We start from the raw sequence: 26,203 nt of genomic DNA, 5'->3' as shown, positions 1-26,203 counted from the left end.
CTATTCTCTCTCAGTTTAAAGCCGTTCCTCCTTGTCCCATCAGCACATGACCTTCCAAAAAAGTCCCTCTCCATCTTTCTTAGAGGGGTCTATAGGTACTGGCAGGCTGCTATATGATCTTCCTAGGGCCTTCTTTCTCTAGGCTGAATAACCCCAACTCTCTGAGTCTATATCTTCATAGGAGAGGTGCTCCAGCCCTCAGATCATCATGAAATAGCCCAGTAAATTTTTATGATCCCAGGAATATGTTTTAAAAGACTCTGTCTTTAAAGTTACAATTCAATTTGGTTTGTTCTTAATATCAATAAACATTAACTAGTGTTAACGACCTATCTATTTGCTGGAGGCATCAATTCTGAAAATGAAGAAGAAATTATGTATAAACTTAAAACCTGAGTCTCATGTTTCATTCCACAGCTGCTTTCTTTTTCTGAGCACGACCATTTAAATGTACAAGAAAAAAAAAGGCTTGTCAAAATACAAAAAAGTCCCCAAATATTTCTGAGCCTACCACAACATTAAAGGCAATATTGAACTTTCTGTCTAAAAACTGCCATCTGCTTAAAACCCAAATAACACCGGAATATCCAGAAATAACCTCTGAAGGGATCAAGTCCTGTAGTCATTGCAAGATCCCTTTTTCACTCTCGCTCATCTGACTTCATCCCAACCACCTAAACTCATCTTTCTCCTCTTCTGACATTGTAATGGAAACACAGAGTTGCTTTTATAGATGGTTAATGATTTCCCTGGAGAGTGGCTTAGCAACAATATCTGCCAGCTCCCTCAGCACACCTGGCTTGATCCCATCAGGCCCCATGGATTTATGGGTGTTAAGGCTGCCTCGTCAATCTCATCACTGTCTCCAAGACCAAGGGAAAGCCTTACTTTCTCCAGCCTTCTCTCACCTCCCAGTTCTGGGGCTCCCAAGAGCCATTCCCAGCAGTAAAGTCTGAGGAAAAGAAGGCTTTCAGTCATTCTCTCATGTGCCTTCTGTGACCAGAACATCCTTCTGATTCAGCAGCGACCCAGCATTCTCCCCAGTCTCCCTTTAATGCTGCTGTGCTTGTAGAAGCCCTTCTCTTCTAAAGCCCCAACCCATGGGATTCCTCTAAGTAGGTCTTTCAAAAGGCCAAAGTTTGCTCTCCAATAGTTTAGGGATCTAGTCCTTCCTAATGCTTTGCTTCCTCCATGCAGGATCCTTAGTTCCACCAGCTCATGGTTACTACAGCCAAGGCTGCCCCCAAACTTCACATCTTCAACCCGTCCCTCGTGGTTTGTTAGCACAAGGTTCAGCAACGTGTCCCAGCTGTGTCCCCTCCCTGCCTCTTGCCCACCCCCAAATGACCCTGAAGAGGAGAGTGAGAAACACAAAGACTTGGCTCTCTGCAAGCATTGCTCAGCAATGACCAACCCCAGATGGTCACAAGTCTACTCCAGCCTGACAGTGACATGCACAGCACAGAGATCTGACACAGAGCATTGGGACTTCTGGACAGAAGCAAGAGGGTAAGTAAAAGGCTGCAGACAGCTTTGAGATAAATAGTCAAGGGGAAGATCTTGGTGCCTCCCTGTTTGTATGTGCAGCTTGGCAGGCACCCTGAGAGGGGTTGTCAAGGGGTCTCAAGCAAGAGATGCAGCAGCTCTGCAAGTCTGAATTTTGGACCTGCATGTAAACATGAATCTTCTTATGGCTCAGACCTCATCTGATACCAGTATATTTCCATACAGTACACTGAATAAAAGAAAAGAGCCTATGGCTTCCCACAGTGACAGAAGTTCATTGGCTGTTTTCCCTCCCAGTCTGGGGGGGCTGCTCCTGGAGCAAGGCACGGTTATGGGTATGACAGAGGCTGGACTGAAGACAAGCACTGCCTTTGCTGTGCTCCAAAACCACTAAGAAACCACATTATGCTTGCTGCCTTGATGATCTGGGTGTGCCCCATGTAAAAACAGTTTCTCTTGGAAGGTAAACTATAAACAATCGTAACATTTAGTGTTTATAGAAGTTAAAGTGGAAAATATACTAAATTTATAATTGCCTATAAACTTAATTACACAGGCTTTATAAGGAAGGCACATAAACTAAACAGCTCCTGAAAACATATTGACCTATGTTTTCTTATTATATTGAAATACTGAGCAATATTCAAACCATTCATCATTGATGATGAAAGCTGTAGAAACAGTTCAGAGTCAAGTGAAATGGTACTTCTTTACAATCTATTTCATAAAAAGTTAACCTACACAGGATCATCATCTAATCTTTGTCACCTGTCTACTTTTCTGCATGATCTAATGAACAGCAGCAAGAAAGCAAAGGAAAATCAAAAACACCCCTTAGAGCCTCCAAAATCACAGAGAAGACCCCATTCACAGACAGGTATCATGTTGCTTCAGATGAAAGCATGAAGAACAAAAGACAGACTTGACCCACTGTGTCCCTAAGGGAGAATAAACTCACTTACCCCTCAGCAGGGAACTCCCCACCAGGATTATGTTCTCTTGTGTGACAACAACTCTGAGTGCAATCACAAAAGTGAGAAAGGCAGGTAATTATACATGTTCAGGGAGACTTTGGGCAATATACAGCTGTAAACACATTCTCCACAGAGTTGGCCAGCCTGCCTGTTGAGACCATGCCAACAGTTCTCCCTATTCAGGTAGAATGAGTTTGTTTGTTGCTTTTCAATTTACTGGGTTTATTTTAAACTCAGTCCATCCACAATAATGCATGAGACAGAAAAAGAATTTGAAATACTTCCTGGCAATTTGCCTCTCCCGAAAATCTTGTTTTTATCATCCTGTAACCTTAGAATGACCCAGAAGAATCTGGACAGATAAATTCTTGTTTTACTGGCAGAATATCTTTAAAAGATATTTTTCTTCTAAACAGACTTTATGGAAGTGGCAGACAGGCACATGAACTGTAAGGGGGGAGTCTGCTGTAGATTCAAATAAATCTTCACACATAAAATGAAGCCTCTTTACCTAGAACAGCCCAGCCACTCTAGATGGTGGCTGTGTAAGGATCTACTTACACGAGAGATGAGTGTCTAAGTGTCTTTAACAGTTAATGGAGGCCTGGTCAACAAAGAATAGAGCATTGTGGTGGTGCATTCCCCTCTCTTTTTCAGGCTGCACTGCCATCTGAGAAATGCTCATTAGGTCTCAGCCTTGATGAACAGCACCTGGGCTCAGCTCCTCTTGAGCTTATCAGAAACACTGTCTGCTCCCAGGAACTGCTGCTGTCTAATTAGCTCCATTTTTTTTTTTTCCACTAACCGCCTTAGTAACTATTTTCATTGCCTCCATAGTGTAATATCCTTGTTCTCACAGTTTCAGAGAAAGTGTGCTGACCTGAAGTGTGGCCCCTCTCTTGCAGTCCTATAAGCAGGGGTATAAAATGGGTCCTTTGAGCTCTTTGGGCTGCAGTGTGGTGTGACCAGTGACTTCCATCTGAGTGGGGCCTCTCAGAGCCTGCAAGCTCTGAGGTCTGCTGTACTTGTGGGATCACTGAACAACAAATCCTGGGCCAAAACCCCCACTCCTCAAGGCTCAACCCTTCATGCATTGAGGAGGCGCAAAAGCATCCAAAGTATTTCATGACCTTCAAGAGAGATTTACCACAGGTACCTTGCACTGACCTTTATGTCTGTGTGCATATACACATACACACATGCTATAGCAAGACTGGGAGAAATGCTGCTCTCTTGGATATTTAAATACTTTAGATATCGAAGTAAATTAGGCCTGCAAGTAAGTTTGAATTATAAACTGTGTTTAATGCTGTTAAGTGCTATTCCCTGATAAATTGTTACAGTTAAGTTATAAATTAAGAACTGTTAATTCATTGCATTGCATGCTGTAATCTTTTAGGTTGTATTCCTTTTTATCTTTGCCCTTCCTGTCCTTTGTCGCACACACCTAAGCACATATGCACACACATATTTCTCAGTTAGTTTCTGTTCTGATTCACTGTATTTTCTTGGGTTTTTTTTCTCAGTGTGCCTTAACTGTCTTTTAAGTAGTAGAGTGAGCCTTGCCAATGAACTTTGTTGCACTGTTGCTTATTATTAAATCTGGCTTTTTCTGATACTCTTACCAGTTATTTTTCAAGCTATCTCAAACTCTCATTCACAACAAGCAATGAAGAGAGCTGGCTGTTGGATCAGTGCAGGTGGACACTGCACTCCCACTCCAAGTGGACACAATGATTGTTTGAGGAATGTCCTGGGAAAGGAAGGAAGGAAAACCACTCTTTTAGTTAGAGGGTAAATCCTACCCATGATAGGGAAATGGAATGGAAGGCAGCCAGCATTACATTTGTGTTTTACAATTAATAATCTGAGAGCATTGCTAACTGAACAGTAGTGATTTCCCTGGACCATATTCCAAGGCTGAAGAAAAGTGAAGGTACCAGGGAAAGACCAAGGTGGGATCAGGATGCACTCTGGTTCATTTTTGTGAAGTAACATTGGATGTGCCTGTCAAAAACCAAGGATCAGAAAGATCTTTTTCTAAGGACATGAAGTCACCATCTGACATGTCAGCATTCTAGAAAAAGCAGAAATTCCTTAGAGCGTTCTTCTATATTGGATGTAAAACAAGTCACCCAGTTAGTGACACCTCTGCAAACATTCTGGCTCACAAAATTAAAATGACACATTGATAAAAATACACAGGCACACATAGAGCCAGACAAGCAGATTTGCAAGTTTGCACCAGCAACCAAAGAAGATATTATCCTGACATGCACACCCATAATAAATCAACATATGCCAGGAGAGACTAGATTAACTTACGGAGATAACTTCTGTAATATCCTGTTGGTGCAGGTCAATGATATGTTAGTTGTGTGTTTGCCAGAAAATTTCCCTGACAAGGAAGTATAAAATTTTCTTCCAGTAAATTAAATGGGCAGGGATGTGCAAGGCCATTCCCTCATCAGATAACAGAACAAGTGCTCACATTAGCCCCTGGGATATCTTTACTGTGCCTGTGTCAGGGACCAAAATGTGTCTAAGGCCTGCCATATTTGGTGCACTGTTGTGCATGTCGACAAGATAATGTAGAAGAAGACACTGTTAGTTGGTAGGACTCTAACCTTCAGAAATTATACTATGCATTGGACACCTGGTGCGATTCATCCTGTGAAAGGGGAATAATACACAATAAAACCATTGTTGGCATGGAAGTGTTATGGGCTGTTACGACCTCATCTCATGTGCTGGCCCCACATGTGATGATATTGAAAATGGCTGCTCCTGAGGAGAAGATACAAGGTGTGGTCCTGGAGTGGAGGGGAGAGGATGACATGATGCACATCATTTTCATCTAGGGGATGCCCTGAAAGTGTGCTACCTTCCTAGCTCTCCCTCTCAGAAGCCATGCTCCATCTCCTTGTGTGGCTCAGTGGCTTTTCCAGAATCCAGGGGTTGGTATATATTAATTGTTAACATGACTAATAAAATTAATTTCCTTTGTAACTCTGAGTGTCTCGAGTTTTTTGTGCATGGGCATCCTCCTGAACTTGTAACAGTGTCTCTAAGCTCTAATAAATCAAAGTATAGTTAATGTCCAGTATCAGTATTCTCTGATATACACAGTCAAAATTATACAGTAGTGTTTAAAATAAAAGCTACTATCAAAAAATTTCAAGCAGACATTTCCTGATCAAAGCAGGAGTGAAAGAGAGGCTCTGTAGTTTTATGCTGTGGTTTTTCTCCATAAATAATGTGCTTACAGTTCCTGAAGATCTCTGAGACCTGACCATTTTATGATGAAATCCATAAACATATATGCAAAAAAAAAAATCAGACTACAAAGATAGCATACTCCCTAGTAAAAACAACTGGTCAAAGAGGCAAAAAATTTGCAGTTCTCATGGATATAAGTTGGGAAATCATTCATGTATATTAAGGAAAGTGAAATGTTATGGACCCTTTATAAGGATATACAAGCACAAATGTTGATTAGGTTTTTGGTAGAATGATGTTCACCTTACATCATATCATTGCCTTCCAGGGTTTTATGCAGTCTTCTTCCGAAGAGTCGTGATTAAGAAATCACTGTGGAGACAGGAATTTTTCTTTAAGTCAGCTTGAAAAGAAATATTCCCCAGAATTAAAGTAATAAAATCTGGCAACATACCTTGCCTTTCGGGTATCCTACACTGATAAACTGAAATTCTGTTCATCATGACAATGTTCAATTGAAACAGTTTCTATCCACAGTATCACCCAGACAGTTAAAACACTCAGGCACCTTCACTCTGCCCAAAAACAAAAATGAAAAATCAAATGAATGCAATTTCATCCTGCAGCAGAGGAGCCACTCACCCTGCCACCACCCAGCATGTGGTAATTCCACAGTGTCACTGTGTGCTCCCAAAACAAAGGAAAAGTGGCTTCTCAACATGAATAAACATCTGTTACTTCTGGGTCCTGGTGACAGAATAATTTCTGGAGTTTCTTTGGAATCTTATATTCTAGAGAGACAAGCCACCCTAGAGGAAACCAATAATTCACCTCCCATTCTGCTGTCACCATCACCCAGCCACCCTGGTCATTCCTTGTGGGCATTTTCCTGAAGGCCAAAGAAAATGTGATCCTTTCTTGCACGCTGGTTGGTGAAGGCACACAGGGCACACATCTCCCTCTGGCAGCCCCCAGTTTGACAATTAAACTGCTCCCTTTGGACACAGGGCTTTGAGGCACTGCATTTCCCACATCATCTGTGGTCAGGCAACCTCAGGGCCACAGGCTGTCACTGCCTAGCACAGGTAACAATGTCCTATTGTTTCAGCCATGCATGCAAACACGGCAGTAGCTAAGCAGCCCTCAGTGCACTCCTGCCTCATCAAAATGCATGGAAAGGATAGGATTAGGATAGGATAGGATAGGATAGGATAGGATAGGATAGGATAGGATAGGATAGGATAGGATAGGATAGGATAGGATAGGATAGGATAGGATAGGAGACAACTTCTCTGTCTTTGTCAGGTGCTACGGTGTGCACTGTAAAAATCAGGCTAGTGAAATTTCCTTCATAAATGGCACAGTCATGCTTGATGCTGCATTATGATGGGAGAAATGGGATAAAAGTCTTCTTGATGGCAGTATTTTTTTTTTATTATTCCAGTGTCCAGTGTGTCTCACACAATTGGCAAAGCACTTTCCAATTGCGGCCTGGGTGCATTAGGAAATGTCCCTCTGTTCTGGCATTACAAAAGCAAGGCAGAAATAAGCCACCTGAGAATTTGATAATTCTCCTTACTTAGATTTTGACAAGTTAGGAGCTACAGGAAATAGCTTAAAAGTGTCTGTCTCCCAGAGAGAAATTCAGAGCTGACATACCTGTCCCAGAACACCTGTGCACTGAAAAGGGAAATCACCAGGATCCAACCTGCTCTAGGTGCTGATTGCAGCAGGAGATATATAATCTTGCTCGGAGCCTGGCTGGCTCTTTTATACCCACAGGTGTCAAGCCTGTCTTCCCTAGATGGGGGAGAAGAAATACCTACAACTTTTCTGCAAGTACTGGCAGAAGACGAGATAGTTGCTTCTTGCAAAGGCAAGGAGAAGAAGTGCATGCCTGTTAGGTATTAGCTAATTATCTGGACACCTGACTAGCACTGTCACATCTGAGCTTAATGTTCTCAGCCAGAAGCCACTCAAAGCACTGTCACTTACCAGTTCAAGAACACCAGGCTGCAGGATAGGTTTTGGGCTTGGAAAGACCCTTTCTATCACTGCTACTGCATAAAGCTCTGGCATATCACTCCACTGATATTCTTGTGACTTGCCAACTGGAATCGCTAACCCTTGTTTCAAAGTCTTTTATTTCTTCTGCTGTCACTGCCCTGTTTTGTAAACACGTACACTGAAAGAGGAAACACTGCAAGATGCACATCACCACTGTCTGTGTTTTGCTCCCAGACAGAAGAATAATCTTAAGTGGTGAAGTAACAGCTGCAGCAGATTTGAAGAAAACAAGTTTCAAGTCTCACTTTTCTGATCACTGGTACCAAGTGGGAGATGCATTGCAGGCTTCTCTGGTACCATGGGCTGGCTGAGGCTATCCTGCAGGCACTGGTGCAAGGGCCACGCTGGGCATATAGCACAGCACAGGCTCACTGCCACATGATCTTCATCTCCTCAACTGGCAATGGTCTCCTGCTCAGGATCACTACACCTCACCACTCGCCTTTTAACTCTCCTCTCTCCTACTTACAACATGGAAGCTAGTTCTGTATTTAATATTGTAACAACTGCTTTACTGATTTTATTAGATATTGTGGAAGTCCTTTCCCTAGGCTTGTTGTCTGTTCATATACCCAAAGATCACATTAAATCTTGTTTACTACAAGGGAGTTCAAGGCACTAGATCCCAAGAGCCCCAAGTTCAAGGCACTAGCCCCAAATTTACTTGAAATCCCTGTTGTCCACTACATGTGAGCTTACATGGACAACTGTGCATGACACAGTCTTGATTCCAGATGCTCTTTCCTCCTGCTGTACCTGACTCTTCGCCTCATAACAGGCCCAGCACACATCTCATTCCCCAGTGAATTTGTTCAGCTCACTATACACAGAAAATGTCACTTTTTGTGGGGTAGGGTAAACGAGGGGCCAGGAAACGGGAGCACACGGAGCCGGGGCAGGCTGCGGCGGAGCGCACAAGGGGAGCCCGGTCTGCCCTCCCGCCCGTCCCGGAGAGCCCGTGAGTCACGGCGAGGGAGGGCCCCGGCCGCGCCCACCTCTGAAAGCTCCGCGTTACTTCCACGGCCCCAACGGGCGGAGGGCTGCTCTGAACTCCTGTCCCTCTTTCTCTCCTCTCTCTCCTCTCCTCTCCTCTCCTCTCCTCCGGCGGCGGCACAGGCCGCACCGTCGGGCCCCCCCGCGGCGAGGCGCTGCGGCCGGCAGCCCGTGCCCGCCTGGCCCATGGCGGGGCCGCGGGACCCCGCGGAGCGCTGCTCCTGCCGCAACACCAACTGCGTGGAGCGGCCGCTGCGCCGGCTCTTCGAAGGGCTGGCGAGCGCCGTGGCCGCCTGCCCCTGGCCCTTCGTGCTGGTGCCGCTGCTGCTGTCCGGCGTGCTGGGCGCCGGCTTCGTCTTCTTACCGCAGCGGCAGGCGAACGACATCGAGGAGCAGTTCACGCCGACGTGGGGGCCCGCCAAGGCCGAGCGCGACTTCGTGCGGCGGCACTTCCCCACCGACGACTCGGAGCGCTTCTCCGCCCCGCGGCTGCCCACCGAGGGCGCCTACGCCGCCCTCATCGCCGTGGCGACGAACGGGACCTCGGTCCTGGAGCCGGCGGCGTGGGCAGAGGTGCTGCGGCTGAACGCGGCCGTGCGCGACGCCGACTACGAGCGGCTCTGCGCCCGCAGCGCCGGCGGCTGTGCCAGCCCCAACCCGCTGCTGTCGCGGCGGGGCGATGCGGGACCGCCCGCCCCGGGCAGCCTCCGCTTCCCCATCAACGGCAGCGAGTTCCTGGGGGCCGCGCTGGGCGGCGTGGAGACGGACGGCGGGCGGCTGCTCGGGGCGCGGGCCCTGAAGCTGGTGTATTACCTGCGGGAGGACGGCCCCGAGGCGCAGGACAGCCGGCAGTGGCTGGAGAGCTTCCTGCAGGACATCCCGGCCAAAGTGAAGGAATTGCGCCTCGGATCCATTCAGGTAACGCGGGGGCCGTGCGGAGCCGCCGAGCCCGAAATGTCCGGGCGGCCCCGCCACGGAAAGGGAAAGGGAAAGGGAAAGGGAAAGGGAAAGGGAAAGGGAAAGGGAAAGGGAAAGGGAAAGGGAAAGGGAAAGGGAAAAGAAAAGGAAAAGGAAAAGGAAAAGGAATAGGAATAGGAAAAGGACGGTGGCGGAAGAAGGAGAGTAGGTTGCGAGGGCCAGGGCAATGCTCTTCTGCCAACGTGATATTTGGCCTTGCCTGTACGTTTGTAAAAAGAACAAGAAGAGGAAAAGTGCTTTATCGTTTCTTGTTGTTTTAACGGCAGGTGACTTACTTTACCTCGCTGTCCAGACAAGAGGAGTTTGAAGGCAATACCAGGAGTGTGATCCCGCTCTTCTCCATAACATATTTCCTGACAATAACCTTTTCAATCATCTCTTGCCTAAGGTAAAATATCTGTAGGCTATGGCTCAATGAGCAGTGATCTTTGCTCTTCTTACCTTCCTTCAGTTGATTTCTGCACTTGCCAGAGTGTAGGCATTCTTGAAACTGCAGGCTTCCAGTGACATTTAATGATATGCAAAGGGTATTCCTTTGCTTTTTCTTGTCTATCTGTGCATATTTCCTAACTGCTTAGATGGGGTTCATGGTAAGTACCAGATACATTAACAAGTCTTCAGTGTGGACATGACCAACTTGAATGCTCACTTCCTAGAGAAATTAATCTTGTCCACTGCTGACACCTAGGATCTCTTAGAACATCATTCATCAGGTGTTCTCTTCAGACAGGGTATTGTCTGGGAAATATATGACACATTACTAAGATACTCCTTGAAATATTTTCAGACTGAACTGCATAAGAAATAACACCTGGCTTGCAAGCTGTGGAGTGCTTTCTTCTGGCTTAGCAGTATTAAGCAGCTTTGGATTGCTGCTCTTCTGTGGAGTGCCATTTGTGGTCACTGTAGCAAATGCACCATTCCTGATTCTGGGTGAGTAGAAAAAGTGAGTAGTGAAGACCAGAGCGAAGTTAAAACAATGTAATGGTATCAGTCTTTTATGATGTGAATGTCAGATAATACAACATTTTCTCCTGAAGCGAGTGTAGGAGATACCCAGAGGTGCAGCCCCCTCAGAGCACCTACAGGTAGGCAAGCCCCTCAGCTCAGCTCAGTGGGACTGGAGTTGGGTTCTGGTGCAAGGGCAGCTTTCCCCAGAAGACAAGGCCTCATCTAGATCCACTGCTACAGCAGGAAGATTGTAAATGGGAGAATGGTAAGGTTAGCACTTCTGGCATTGTTCTAGTGTCCCTGGAAATGTAGCCAGGATGATTAATCCTCTGCAGTATAACATCTGTGTACGAACCAGTCTCAGTCGGCTGCACAACTGAAGTGATGCACCATTTGTGCAAGCAGCTCCCCCCAAAATCCCAAGGAAGTTGGTATTGCATCCTTGCTTCACAGAGTGCTTAACAGCCAGTGCTGAACTTTCCAAATACTGATAGTGTTGCTGCAATTAGATCATGTTTCCAATTACATAATGTTGCTGCAAACAAATTACTGCTTTTAAAATCCTTACTGGTCTCCAGTATCATACATTCTTCTGATGTTTTCTTTGGCTTGGTCTCATGCTGAGGAAAACACATGGAGCTCTCAGGTTGACAGAGGCTGTGCATCATCCTAAGCTATCCGATGCAAATGCTCCTTTGGGCAGGCATTGTTTCTTTGTTTTCTGCATAATTCTAATGCATTTTTTATTTACTTTTGTTTGCTCATCAATTGCAGTGGCTCTTACTATCAAAGAGGCCCTTCTGTATACCTGGGAAAAGACTTAAGCCAGTCTCTTCAGATCTTCAGAAATAACACACAGACTTTTGTCTTCCTTGCGTTAAAGCAAACAAATTCTCAGTACATCAGAGGCTTTGCTTTGAAGGCTGCTTGCTTTCCAAAGCAGCCTGGCTCGCTGCCATCCCGTAATACCTTTTGATGTGCTGCTTAATGATTCTTTGCATGTTTGCTGGCAATTGCCTTTCAGGTAGCAGGTAATGATTTCATCTCTTCTTCTGTGCTTGGCCAAATCTCACTCCGCTATTCGGGCAGCCTTGTTTTCCCTTTTGTGTGATTAATTTTCAGTGAATAGAAGAGCCCTTGACAGCATGGCAAAATACTGAAAAGTGTGAGATAATAATCTTGAGAGTTAGCAGAGGTGAGAGAAGCCCATTGCTCTTCATTTTTGAACTTCAGCTCACTCACTCTGGCATCTTAGCAAAATCCCAAATCTTCCTGGCAGGCTTTCCCAGGGACCTGTCAGGTAATATTTATGAGCACATTGGTGTAAATGTGAACAAAAATGAATAATAAATTGTGACTAAGTGCTGGAAGATAAACTGGAGAGAAATAGACGGAAAGAGCATAAAAAAAGCAAGCCATCAGAAAACTGGAATCTCTCTTCTCCCATGTGATAGCAACTGCTCTTCCTGCCTTCTGAAGGCAGAACAAGAAATTATTGGTCTAAGTTGCTGCAGTGGGGGGGGAAGAGATTGCAGAGATAATGGGGGATGCTTCCAGTAAGAACAGTTGAGCATCAGAATATGTGATGCTTTGAAATCTGTGTCATCTGCATCAGGGGACAAATGGACATCAGCTACAAGACACTTGTCAGAGCTGCAGTAGATGTGCTCAATCCTTCATCGGGGTCCCTGAGGGATCAACAGCCCATTAGGTCACCAGGAAGTGCTAAAAGGTAATACATTCAGCCACATACAAAGCATCTGTTCTCCAGATTCTCTTGCAACTTGCATCAGCACTGGAGCAGTGTTTGTAGCCCAATCTCCTTTTTCAGATTTTAGGCAGAATGAAATGTGACTAATGTTGTAGTTTCGTTGGGTGTTGGTGGAAGCTGCCATTGGCAGTGCAGCATTAACAGTCTCTCCTCTTGCAGGGGTTGGCGTTGATGACATGTTCATCATGATTGCTTCCTGGGAACAAAGTTTAAGGAAAAAAGAGAAGTCCAATGTTAAATCTCTGCTGGCTGAGACTTACACAGAGGCAGCGCTTTCTGTGACCATCACCACTCTGACAGATGTTTTGGCCTTCTTCATTGGCACCTGGACTGTTTTTCCATCTGTGAGGTCTTTTTGCCTCTATACGGGCACAGCTTTTGTCTTCTGCTATGTATATACCCTGACCTTCTTTGGGGCAGTTCTGGTATTAAATCACAAAAGGGAGCAAGGGAACCGACACTGGCTGACTTGTATGCGTGTGGATGTAGGTAAAGATCAGGCTGAGAACTCCTGCTTGTATAATGCTTGCTGTATTGGCAGCTGTTCTGGGCAGCCATCTCAGCCAGAAGGTGAGCATCCAATGAGCACATTCTTTAAAAAATATTATGGCCCTTTTATTACAAATAAATGGATCAAGGTGCTCATGGTGTTGCTGTATGGAGCATATTTGGGTGGCAGCATTTATGGGTGTACTCAGATCAGGGAAGGCATCGATCTCCGAAATCTGGCAAATGATGCCTCCTACGTTATTCCATACTATGATGATGAAGACAAATACTTCTCCACATATGGACCCCGGGTCATGGTTGTCATTGCTGAGAGTGTAGATTACTGGAATGAGTCGGTGCGTCTTGGCATTGAGAGCTGCACACAGAATTTAGAGAACATTTCCTATGTAGATAAGAACTACTCGGAGTCATGGCTGAGAGTATACACAGGACTTGCCAAAAGGGGTTTGGTAAATATAGACAGTAAGACTGACTTCTTAAATAACTTAACTGTACTGTTCAGAATTCTTCCCAGTTTTGAGTGGGACATAAACAAGACTCAGGATGAAATAGAGGCTTCGCGCTTCTTCATCCAGACAGTGAATGTGACATCAGCCGTGGACGAGAAGAATCTCCTCAGTCAGTTAAGGGAGGCAGCCAAGCAGTGCAGCATTCCACTGAAGGTGTATCACCCAGCCTTCATCTACTATGACCAGTACCTGGTAATAGTGCAGAACACTGTTCAGAACGTTGTCATTGCTGCCGGGGCCATGCTCGTTGTCTCCCTTCTGCTCATTCCCAACCCATTGTGCTGCTTGTGGGTGACTTTTGCTATAGCCTCTGTTATAGTTGGCGTTGCTGGTTTCATGACATTCTGGAACGTCAACCTCGATTCCATATCCATGATCAACCTGGTCATTTGCATTGGGTTTTCAGTAGATTTTTCTGCTCATATTTCCTATGCCTTTGTTACGAGTGGAGAGTCATCAGCCAATAAAAGGTCAATTGAAGCTCTGTCCCTGCTAGGTTACCCAGTTCTACAGGGTGCAGTTTCTACGATATTAGGCGTAGTTGTCCTGGCTGCATCAAACGCCTATATCTTTAGGACATTCTTCAAGATCATGTTCCTTGTTATTTTGTTTGGGGCTCTTCATGGTCTTGTTTTTATTCCAGTGTTTTTAACCTTTTTTGGAAACTTTGGCAGTTCACCTCACAATACCGTGTCTAAAAAGTTAGAGCATAGGTTTAGAAATGATAAAGACTGTCCATGAATTATTTAAATATAAGATTTTATATATTTACTATGTGGGCACTCAAATGCAGTGACTGTCAGGAAATACACGACATGAAAAGCAGAAGAATAAATACATCAGATCAACTTCAGGACTTCAGAAAAGCCTGGTAAGAAAAATAACAAACTGCACAGAATGGATTTGCATTTTTTACCTTTGTGTATGTTCATCTACCACCTTAATGTTGCTATTTATCTTTTTTTTGTGTGATCTTTTTACTGAATGTTCTAAAATTATTACAAACACTGGCCATTGCATCAGGTGAATGGACTATGTTACATGTGTGTAGGACACAGTCCTAGAGTACCTCCCATTGGACTGTATTTCCTCATTGTTTGCCTTGATGCTCTAACTCATCCCAGCACTGAGCTGAAACACAGTTTTTACCCAAGAGGCTCAAATACAGCAAAATTACAAGAGGTCAGAACTGTCTCAGACTGTAATAATTTGTAAGCCTTCAGGAGACAAAATGTGCTTAGGTTCCGAATGCAGCACAAGAAAACCTTGGGGAAGACTCACCCCAAAGTGACTCCTGTTTTCTGTTCAAAGCTTTTTCTTGGCATCCCATTTTCTAGCTAAGGTTGAACATCTGCAACCCTTAAGAAGTTTGTGTGTGCTTCTGTAGACTGCAATTTGCATGGACCTCTTGAGTTACCACCACCTTGGGAGATGTTGTTGCATGGTATGAGAGGGCAGGGATTCATTAGAGACAATTGCAGCCTGATTCGGGACAAAGTGAAAAATAACCCAAAGTTTATGCAGATCAGTCCTAAAACTGTAAACTCATAAATTCCATTGTGTTCATCAGTGCATCCTGGGATGCACTGGTAGAGCAGAGGAGCTTTCACTGAGTAGTAGCTAGTAATATATGAGATGATCTTCAAACCCATGGGAATAAGGCATTAGGTGAAAATCAGTTCATAATTTGTTGCCAGTATCATGATAGGCCCATTGGAAATAAAATAAGCAATGGTAACCAGTATTTGTAATTCTGGAAAAATTGGTGTAGAACTTATTAAATCATTCAGTCCAAATCTGCTGCTGTGGTGGGTTTCTTCTGAGAGTCTGAGCAAGTGTGACAAAGCCAGGGACTGCCTCTGTTCCCTGTGGATATCTAGCCAGTTTCATGAGTAAACAGGGCAAGATCCTTCTTATTCATAGAGTCATAGAACAGCTTGAGTTGGAAGGGACATTTATGTTGATTTGGCATGGTCTGGTTTTTTGGTAGCAGGGGAGGGCCACAGAAGCAGCTTCTGTAAGAAGCTGCTAGAAGCTTCCACCATGTCTGACAGAGCCAATCTCTAATGGCTCTGAAGATGGACGTGCTGCTAGCCCAATTAGAGAGGTTCGTAATGCCTCTGTGATGACATACTTAAGAAGAAAATCAAAACAGCGCATGTGCAGCTTTTTTCTGGGGTGGCAAGGTGCCGCCACCAAGGCCATCCTGGCAGCATGAGGCAATGCACTGCAGCATGGCCCACAGCAAGCCTTGCCTGCCTGGCCACCCCTAGTGAGCTGTGCCAAAGACAGAAGGGCAGGGGCAGCTGCCACAGATTCCCCTTCCCGGTGCTGCATGTAAAGAGAGGCATTAAACAGCACCAGCACTGCAGCAGACACCATTGCCCATCAGTGGCAGCAGGGCTGTGTGGCTGGTGCAAAAGTATGGCGAGCAACTCCTGGCAAGGAACCTAAACAAGATGGCCCTCTCGGCACTGCGGGATCCTGCAGGAATTTTTTTAATTGGTGGAACTTGTTGGCAGTGGTACCTACAGGCAACAGCTTTTTTTCTAGTCAGAGAAGAGGAGTTGAGGACAGGTGAGGGGAAACAACATGGCGGCACCCAGGTCAGTGGAAAAGGGGAGGAATTGCTCCAAGTGGTGGAGCCGAAATTCTTCTGCAGGCTGTGGTGAGGACCATGGTGAAACAGGCACCTTGCAGACCATGAGGTCTAAGGAAGATGCAGGGATCCACTCGCAGCCCATGGCAGAAGTACTAACACTGGAGTGGGTGGATACTGGAGAAAGGTGTGATCAAGTGGGAGACCCAAATGGAGAGAGAGTGCCCCTGCTTCCTGAGATCAAGAAAGAAGACCCTTGCTTAGAGGACACACTGTGGAGAAGTGACTCATGCCACAGCTGTTTTGGAAAGACATTGCAGTAGTTTAGGCAGGACTGCTGCTCCTTGGAAATTGGAGCCACACTGGAGGAAGTTCACAGAAAACTGTCCCCTGTGGGAGGGACCCTCTGGCATAGCAGAAGAAAGACTCCTCTTCCTGACTGAACAGAAAAATATCTTGGGTGATGAACTGAACAAAACCCCCACATCCTATCTCTCTGTGCTGTCAGTGGGAAAGATGGAGGGGCTGGGGGAAAGAAGTGTTTTAAAGACTTATTTTACATCTAATTGTCCTCTTCTGACTCTGTTAATAATAAATTCACTTTATACCTTTAAATTTTAACCTGCTTTGCCCTTAGAATGCTTTCTCCCAGTCCTCATCTCAACTTGTGAGCCCTTTGTTATTTTTGTTTTCCTCTCCTGTGCCTAGCTGAGAGCACAAGTTGAGCAAACAGCTTTTGTGGGCACCTGGCATTTGGCCAGTGTCAAACCACAACATTTTAAAGGTCATCTAGTCCAACCCTTCTGCAATAAGCAGGGGCATCTTCAACATGATCAGGTTGCTCAGAGTCCACTCCAATCTGACCATGAATGTTTCCAGTTCTCTGGGCAACCTGCTTCAATGTCTTACAACCCTCATTGTAAAAAAAATCCTTAAATTAAGTCAACTGTCTTTTAGTTCACTCATTACTGCTGGTCTTGTATCAAAGGCCCCACTAAAATGTTTGTCCCTGTCACTATTCCGGGTCCCCTTTTGCCCAGAGCCATCTCTTCTCCGGGCTGAACAACCCCATCTATCTTCACAGGAGAGGTACTCCAGCCCTCTGATCATCTTTGTAGCCTCTTCCAGACTCATGCCAGCAAGTCCATGTTCTTCTAATACTCAGGACCCCAGAGCTGGATGCAGTGTTCCAGGTGGAGTAGAGGGGCAGAACACCTCCATTGACCTGGTTGCTATGATTATTTTGATACAGACCTGGTAGAATTGGCTTTCTGGGCTTCAAGCACAGATTTCTGGGTCATGTCCAGCCTCCCATCCAGCAGTGTACCCTGAAGTTGTTCTCAGCAGGGCTGCTCTCATTCTCTTCATCTCCCAGCCTGTTTTGATACCAGGGGTTGCCCCAACCCATGTGCAGGACTTTGCACTTGGCCTTGTTGAATTTCATGAGATTCCATTTCTTGTGGTTGTCCAGGTCCCTCTGAATGTCAATCCTGACCCTCAGGCATGTCACTTCCACCACTCAGCTCAGTGCCATCTGCAGACTTGTTCAATCCCTTTGTCTGTATCATTGAGGAAGATATTAAATAGCACTGGTTCTAGAATGGACCCCTGAGGGATACCACCTGTTACCAATACCCATTGGGACACTGAGACACTGACCACTACCTCTCAGATGCAACCAATTAACCAGTTCCTCATCCACCTAGCAGTCTACCCATCAAATCCATATCTCTCTAATTTAGGGAAAAAGGTGTTTTGGGGTACCATGTCAAAGGCCTTGGAGAAGGACAGAGAAAACAATAGCCTTTCCCATATGCACTGACACTGTCACTCCATCACAGAAGGTTGGTCAGGCAGAACTTGTTCTGGTGAAACCATACTGGTTGTCTCAAATGACCTTTCTGTCCTCGACACACCTTAGCATAGGTTAGGAGGATCTGTTCCATGATCTTCACAAGCACAGAAATCAGTAGTTCCCAGGATTCTCCTTTCTACCCTTTCTGAAGATGGGTTCAGTGTTTCCCTTTTTCCAGTCACCTTGAACTTCACTTGACTGCCATAACTTTTTGAACAGCATAGAAAGTGGCTTGGCAACTTACATTAACTAATTTCTACAAAGCTCTGGGATGCATCTCGTCAAGTCCCATAGATACATGTATGCTCAGGTTCCTCAAGTGGTCATGAATCTCTTCTCTTACACTGGAAGGGACTTTTCTCCCAAAGCCCTATCTTGCAGTCCACCCACTCAAGAGGTGTAAGACGAGAGGTTGCCATTCAAGACAGGCAAAAAAGGTACCTGAGTACCTCAGCCTTCTCCTTGTCTTTTGTGACCATTTGCTGGCCTTTGTTAAACAAGGAAGATACTCTTTCTTTCACTTTATAACAGCAGGTGGCTTCCAGCTCCTCCTGTCTGTTGCCCATGCTGCATGCAGTGGTCTAGAGACACTTCAGCTGCGATATTGGCCATGTTGCTTTCTTAAGAGGAGCACCCCTAATTACATTGAGATACTTTTGTGGCAGCATCTACTACCTCAGGAGCCCTTGACTCATCTCTGTAAGACTTCAAGTGCAGTCAGCACAAATCAGAGCCACTGGCAGAGGGTGCTGACTAGCCCTCCATCCTCAGACCCCGGCGCACAGCTTGCCAAAGGCCAAGCCCACCACCATGGCCCTCCGTCCGGGTCTGGCGCGAGGCTCCAGCGCGAAGCCCCAGCGGGGAGCACAGCGGGCACTGCCCGGGAAAGCTGGCCGCGCGCGGGCACTGCCGCCGCAGCGCCCCCGGCGCTGCCCGGGAAAGCGCCCGGAGGGGTCCCGGGGGCAGCGAAAGGGCCATGCGAACAATGCACCAGCGACGGAGAGCACGGACAGCGGAGGCAGACCGCGACTCCTGGCCATGCAGCTGAAGCACCTGCTCACAAATCTTCCCGGGCAAGTGAGCTGGACATTGGAGATGGCTTCAGCTGTTGTGTAACATACCTTAGTGTGGCAAGCACATTTCTCTCACTCTTAGGATTTTTCATAGAGCTGAACAGAGAGAAATGAAAGAGAAAAAAATTTCTATTTCTGTGTTGCTATCATGCTGGCATGGTAGTATGGAGGAAGGGTTTTTAGAAAGGCCTTGGGAATGAGAAACTGAGGAAAAGATACATTTCTGTATGCCCCTTTGTTTCGGGAAAGTTTCGCTTCAGCATTCCTCTGTAAACCCCCTTCTCCCCACCCCTGAGCAGTTCCCATTGGACCTGACCCCTGGGGTGATTCTGATGTGCCTAAGCTGGACAGTATCTCCCCATTGTTTAGACCTTATCTCTTAATTTTGCTGTATAAAACTGTATCTGGGCAATAGCCCGGGGCCTTTGGTCCCTGCAATGCTTCAGGCAATACAATCTCTCTGGACCGCATACCACTGGCCTCTCTTTGTCTCTTTATCCCGATCCCTTGCGGCGACCGAGGCAATGCTGGAGCTCGGACCGTGCTGACCCAGCCGCTGCCTGGTGAGCCCAGGGCAGCGGGACCGCGGCAAACCGCGGTCCCCAAAGGGAACAGCTAGCCAGAGGGTCCCAGGGGGCCGGGGAAGGACGGGGGACAGCAGCAAGTGACCCCCGGAAGCCGCATTTCTGCTCCTTGTTTTTCCTATGTGGAATGGGTTTGGAGAATTGTTTGCCTGGAGTGAGTGCTTGATTGGATTCTGGTGAGGATTGTTTGAGCCTGATGGCCAAACCAATCCATCTGTGACTCTCGGGAGGGGGTCACAAGTTGGGTTAGACTTAGAGAAAGTAGTATGCAGTTTTAGTATCTTCATTTTTATATAGTATATTCATGTATTTTAGCATAGTTGTAATAAAGAAATCATTCGGTCTTCTGAATTGAGTCAGACATCATAATTTCTTCCCATTGGGTTTGCCTGCATTTACAATACCTTAGAGTACAAGCTACTCTACTCAACTCACTCTTGCATTCTCCAGGGCTTTGTATGTGCACTCTATCAGTAATTTCTGTTGAGGATCCATGTGTTCTGCTTCCATATTATTAATCCCAAACAGGTGGTTGTCAAATGAATTAAATCTGAAATACAAAGACCAGAATAAAATATGACATATGTATAGAAGATGCATTTACTTCTAGACTCACAGTAAACATTTTTTGAAATTTCATGAAAAGCCAAGTAGTAACTGGTATTTAGGCCAGAGTTCTCATTTTTGAAATTCAGAAGAAAATGTTTATAAGCCAAAGATGTTTTATGCTCCAGCACAAGATATGTCAATTTAATCAATGATTCTGCATTTCAGACTTAAGAGCACACTCCAACCCATTTTTTTTCTCATGGTTATTGCACTACTACCAGCTGGATTCCTCAGACTATGAAATGTGCAGAAAGAGACTGCTTCAATAAGCTATAAACAAAATTACAATCTCTCTTCATTGCAAAGAATCCCCCACAAAACCTTGGTTTCTACATTATTTTAAGCCAATACAGACCAGTGCTTTACAATTTAAAACCAAAAAGTAGAGGATCAGCTCAGGTGTTTTCAACAGATACCAATGCTTCCCTAACAATACTTTCAAAATGCTCTGTGTGTGTGCATGTGCATTTTTGTCTCTAAAAGCGTCTTCAAAATAGGCCCATGCTTACAAAAGACCGAGTCCAACTTTAATCTTGTATCCCAAGATCAGATTTATATGACCTTCTATCATTTCTTGATTTCAGAGCAGGATTCAATATCTAACATGGGACTAAGCACTAAAGTAATTCTGGGTCCTATGATTCAACCCTGCCAAGTATAATTTCAGGAGACAATAAGATTTCTTCTGTGCATGCCAACTTCTCTTTTGAATGAAGCTCTACAGCCTGAGGATTTTAGGTGCCTTTGCTGTGCTCCAAAACCACTAAGAAACCACATTATGCTTGCTGCCTTGATGATCTGGGTGTGCCCCATGTAAAAACAGTTTCTCTTGGAAGGTAAACTATAAACAATCGTAACATTTAGTGTTTATAGAAGTTAAAGTGGAAAATATACTAAACTTATAATTGCCTATAAACTTAATTACACAGGCTTTATAAGGAAGGCACATAAATTAAACAGCTCCTGAAAACATATTGACCTATATTTCTTTATTGTTGGAAGAGATGAAAGTTTGAAAAGAAAGTTTCACAGATATGTATGCTTGGCAGAAAGCTTTCTGAATGTAGAACCTGAGAACAGAATAGAGATGAAAGCAAGTTTTGACATAGAAGAACAAAATATGTCTGAATTGGCAATTGCCGAGCCAGTCGTTACTGGACAACTAAGAAAACAAAGGTTAAGTGGAATTGGAAGGAGGTTTTATGACTAGACCAAAGATTATGTTGACCACAAGCAAAAAATGTATTTTTGCCAAGCAGAAATAGGTCTTAGGAAAAGCAGAAAGGTACCATAAGCAACCAAACATGCCAATGTTGCAAGTAGAAAAAAAGGTCTGAGAATTTCCCACTGAAGTTTCCCACAAGAAAACTGAAAATTCCCACAAAACTGAAATTTCCCACAAGAAAACTGAAAAACAACTTTAAGCTTTAACTGTAACATACTAACTCATATGATTGGACATTATGACCATAATATGGTAATGATAGTAGTTATGATAAGCTATAGGTAATAGTAAAAGCATGGTATATGATGCTGATTGGTTGTAATGTATTAAGATGCTCAGCAAAGAAAAATATAGAATGCAATGTAACCAAAACTAAGACATCTTCAGCCTTGTCTGTACCTGGAGCTGACAGCTGTAGGTGTGGCTTTGTTGCCCACAACCCAAGACTGCTGTAACATCGTCTATACAATAAACAGCATTTGGAAGAGCTGCCTGGAGTCTCGCATCTCTCGTCTCAGGCTCTTACACTTTATTATATTGAAATATTGAGCAATATTCAAACCATTCATCATTGATGATGAAAGCTGTAGAAACAGTTCAGAGTCAAGTGAAATGGTACTTCTTTACAATCTATTTCATAAAAAGTTAACCTACACAGGATCATCATCTAATCTTTGTCACCTGTCTACTTTTCTGCATGATCTAATGAACAGCAGCAAGAAAGCAAAGGAAAATCAAAAACACCCCTTAGAGCCTCCAAAATCACAGAGAAGACCCCATTCACAGACAGGTATCATGTTGCTTCAGATGAAAGCATGAAGAACACAAGACAGACTTGACCCACTGTGTCCCTAAGGGAGAATTAACTTACCCCTCAGCAGGGAACTCCCCACCAGGATTATGTTCTCTTGTGTGACAACAACTCTGAGTGCAATCACAAAAGTGAGGAAGGCAGGTAATTATACATGTTCAGGGAGACTTTGGGCAATATAGTGCTGTAAACACATTCTCTACAGAGTTGGCCTGCCTGCCTGTTGAGACCATGCCAACAGTTCTCCCTATTCAGGTAGAATGAGTTTGTTGCTTTTCAATTTACTGGGTTTATTTTAAACTCAGTCCATTCACAATAATGCATGAGACAGAAAAGGAATTTGAAATACTTCCTGGCAATTTGCCTCTCCCGAAAATCTTGTTTTTATCATCCTGTAACCTTAGAATGACCCAGAAGAATCTGGACAGATAAATTCTTGTTTTACTGGCAGAATATCTTTAAAAGATATTTTTCTTCTAAACAGACTTTATGGAAGTGGCAGACAGGCACATGAACTGTAAGGGGGGAGTCTGCTGTAGATTCAAATAAATCTTCACACATAAATTGAAGCCTCTTTACCTAGAACAGCCCAGCCACAAGAGATGAGTGTCTAAGTGTCTTTAACAGTTAATGGAGGCCTGGTCAACAAAGACAATGGAGCATTGTGGTGGTGCATTCCCCTCTCTTTTTCAGGCTGCACTGCCATCTGAGAAATGCCCTAGCAACTAAACACACACATTCAAACTTACATAAATAGTTCTCAGGTCATTTATGTTTTGATTGACTGTATTTTGTTTCGGTTTTTTCCCTCACTTTGTCTTAACTCTTCTGTAAGTAGTAGTGAACCTTGGCAACAAACTTTGTTGTGCTGTTGCTTAATGTTAAATCTGGTTTTCACTGATACTCTTGCCAGTGATTTCTTAAGCAATCTTAAACACTTATTCATACCAAGCACTGTTGGACCAATGCCACTGCAGTACTGCAGAGATCCCCTGTGGTCAGCAAAGCAGAGATTTTTGGATTTCACTTAAGTTAACCAAATGAATTTATAGTCTAGCTTGTAGAGTTATGTGTTGAATTTTAACCTTTTACTTAAGAAACCTCTGCCAAGGTACAAAAGGGCATAAGAGAATGCAAATTTCTGAAGCTTCTTGCATAAGGAACAATACCAGAAAGGACTGAAGATACAAAGAACCCAGATAAAGAGGCTCCTCTGTCCCTAAGCCTACCGAGACTGACAGACTGTATTCAGATAAGCACCAAAAGACCAAAAAGCGCATGCGCAAAGGAGAAAAGTTCAAAAGTTCAACCATGAGGATGACCACGATCTTCAGCCCCAAGAGACCACCAGAGACCCCCACAGGACCACCACGGCAAACCACTAGAAAGGTGTGGACCTATTTAGCATGAGAGGCGAGGACAGGCAGGGCCAGGGGTTGAATACGCATAGAAAAGTTGTGTAATGTATTGCATATGGAACACCTTTGTGAATAAAAGTTTGTGTCAAGTCTTGGAGAGTTATCTCACTTGTGCTGGGTGCTGCAAATACATGCTCACTTCATAAGTACCCCAAGTTGTGGAGTCTATTTATTTATTCCGCATATCGCTTCATCAGTGGAAACAAGGCACTGCACCCAGCCCAGGACATGGGGCATGATGGGCAGAGGGCTTCCTGCTGCACTTGACCCTGCCCAGCTGCACAGCACAGGGGGTCAGCCTTGGGAAGTGCTCACAGGCAGGAGGCACCATTGCTGAGAAATGGCTCTGGGACTGGGAGCTTCCCACTGAAAAGAATGGAGGAGCTTGATGCAAGCAAAACCCACTTCCTTGTCCCCACCCTTCCACAGAAATGGAAAAAACCCCAAATACAAACATACAGCTCACAGCTCATTGCACTGGCAAAGAGAAGTGATACTCCCACTGCTTTCAGCTTTGCTGCATGTTATATGAACACTGTAAAAGCTGCAAGGGGAAATAAAATTTTCAAGAGACAAATGTAGGTGATGCTACAATTAATGGCCATAGTCAAAATTTTAATGCTTCTTCTCTGCCCCATAAAAGCAATTTTATTAGTTTAATTTTAATGCTTGGAGCTTTTGGTGTTTTCTCTGGGATAGAGTTAATTTCTTCACAGTAGCTGGTATGGGGCTGTGCTTTGGATTTGTGCTGGAAACTTGATAAGTGAGGGATGTTTTAGCTATGGCTGAGCAATGCTTACACAGTGTCAAGGCCTTTTCTGCTCCTCGCCCCACCAGGAAGGAGGCTGGGGGTGCACAAGGAGTTGGGAGGGGACACAACCAGGATAGCCAAGTGTAGCCAGCCCATAGGATATCCCAGATTGTGTGGTGTCATGCTCAGTATACAAAGCTGGGGGAAGAAGAAGGAAGGAAAGTAAAGGTGATGGTATTTGTCTTCCCAAGTCATTGTTACACGTGTGATAGAGCCCTGCTGTCCTGGAGATGGCTGAACACCTGCCTGCAATGGGAAGTAGTGAATTCATTCCTTATTTTGCTTTTCTTGTGCATGCAGCTTTTGCCTTTACCTGCTAAACTGTCTTCATCTCAACCCAAAAGTTTTCTGACTTTTACCCTTTCAATTCACTCCCTCATCCTGTAGATAGTGAATGGCTCTGTGTGGCTTAGTTACCATTAAACCATGACAGATGTTCTGCACCTGATCTTTCTCTTTATTTGACAAATGTAGAAATGGAATTTGAGTTCAGAAAATGCCAGGTTTACTCAGCTTTTGTATTTTTGCCCCTGTGTCCTCTGGGTAGTCCAGACCTGGCAGTGAAAAAGCCTTTGACAGTTCCAGGTTCAAAACTTCTCAGCAGCAGAAATATACAGACAGACCATGGATTTCTTGTGATCATAGTGGTACTGTGGAATGGGCACTGGGACAGTCAGAGAAATGATTCAGGTAAAGAGATGCACAAATGATGTACAGAGGGGCTGCCAGTCTGTTGTACATCCCAGGTCAAACATGTTTGTGATAGCCAATGTTAGTGTGCTAAGTGTCTACATATCAACCTCTCTGAGGACATGTTTCTACAAACACTTGAGGTTTTATCCTATTTCTGTGCTACTGCTTGCCTAAAAACAAGTTTTTTGTGCATTGCTTAGTGGCCTCCTCTGAAGAAGCAGCAATCCCAAGCAGCAAACCCCCAGAATCCACTTCTGTTGGTTTAAATACAATACTATTTTTCCTTGGTTTCTAGTGGGTATTCAAGCTGTGTAGCACAACTGGGACATCTAAAAGGTAAGGACAAACATTTCTTCTTTTGCATGCTTGTTCTGGTTTCAGCTGAGATGGTTAATTTTCTTCTTACTAGCTAGTATAGTGCTGTGTTTTAGAGGTACTATGAGGACAAAGTTGATAACAAACTAATAGCTTCTTTGCTGTTTCTAGTTCTTACTCTTAATCAAGGACTTTCAATTCTCCATGCTCTGCCAGTGAGCAGGTGCACAAGAAGCTGGGAGGGAGCAAAATCCAGTCATCACCACTGTTTCCTATGGCACTTTCAGGATGTAAAGCCAAGAAGATTTACAAGAAAAAACAAGGGTTAGATTGCTGGAAGCCTAAGCAATGACTGTCTGTATGGTCAGTGGGGCAGACTTCCACAGCTCATGAAAAACAAAGTTATTTACTTCATGGAGAACAGTATTAGAGTCTCCATGCTAAAAACCTGAAGTTTCAGATTGCAGTAACATATCTACTCAACAAGAAGACAGCTCACACCATGCACATTTTCTGCTGTGTACACAATGTTTTGATATTAAATCTTTCTAATAGTATTTCCATCATATTAGTTTAGTTTCTTCCCAGAAATGATCAGTTCCTTCACCTAGTGGCTTTATTACTTAAAAAGCAGAATAACCAGCTTTTTTCTCTTTAGTGCACCTATGGAAGTAAAGGTACATTATGTCAATATGAAACATTGCATTCTCAGAATTTCTTGATAGTTTTGCA

The 26,203-nt window shown here is 44.5% G+C and overlaps 1 protein-coding gene across 1 annotated transcript; it reads left to right on the top strand.

Moving 5' to 3' along the window:
- The first annotated feature begins 8,933 nt into the window (after window positions 1–8,933).
- LOC110477308 (patched domain-containing protein 3) lies at window positions 8,934–14,219 on the top strand. The gene is made up of 4 exons (XM_077782751.1): window positions 8,934–9,677; window positions 10,004–10,125; window positions 10,525–10,670; window positions 12,619–14,219. Exons 1-4 carry the CDS (start codon window positions 8,946–8,948, stop codon window positions 14,217–14,219), a joined length of 2,601 nt encoding a protein of 866 aa, XP_077638877.1. The 5' UTR covers window positions 8,934–8,945.
- The last annotated feature ends 11,984 nt before the right edge of the window (window positions 14,220–26,203 follow it).

The sequence above is a fragment of the Lonchura striata genome, chromosome 1 (assembly GCF_046129695.1).
Source record: "Lonchura striata isolate bLonStr1 chromosome 1, bLonStr1.mat, whole genome shotgun sequence".
In the NCBI taxonomy this organism is placed as follows: Eukaryota; Metazoa; Chordata; class Aves; order Passeriformes; family Estrildidae; genus Lonchura; species Lonchura striata.
This window is presented reverse-complemented; position numbering and strand designations above follow the sequence as displayed.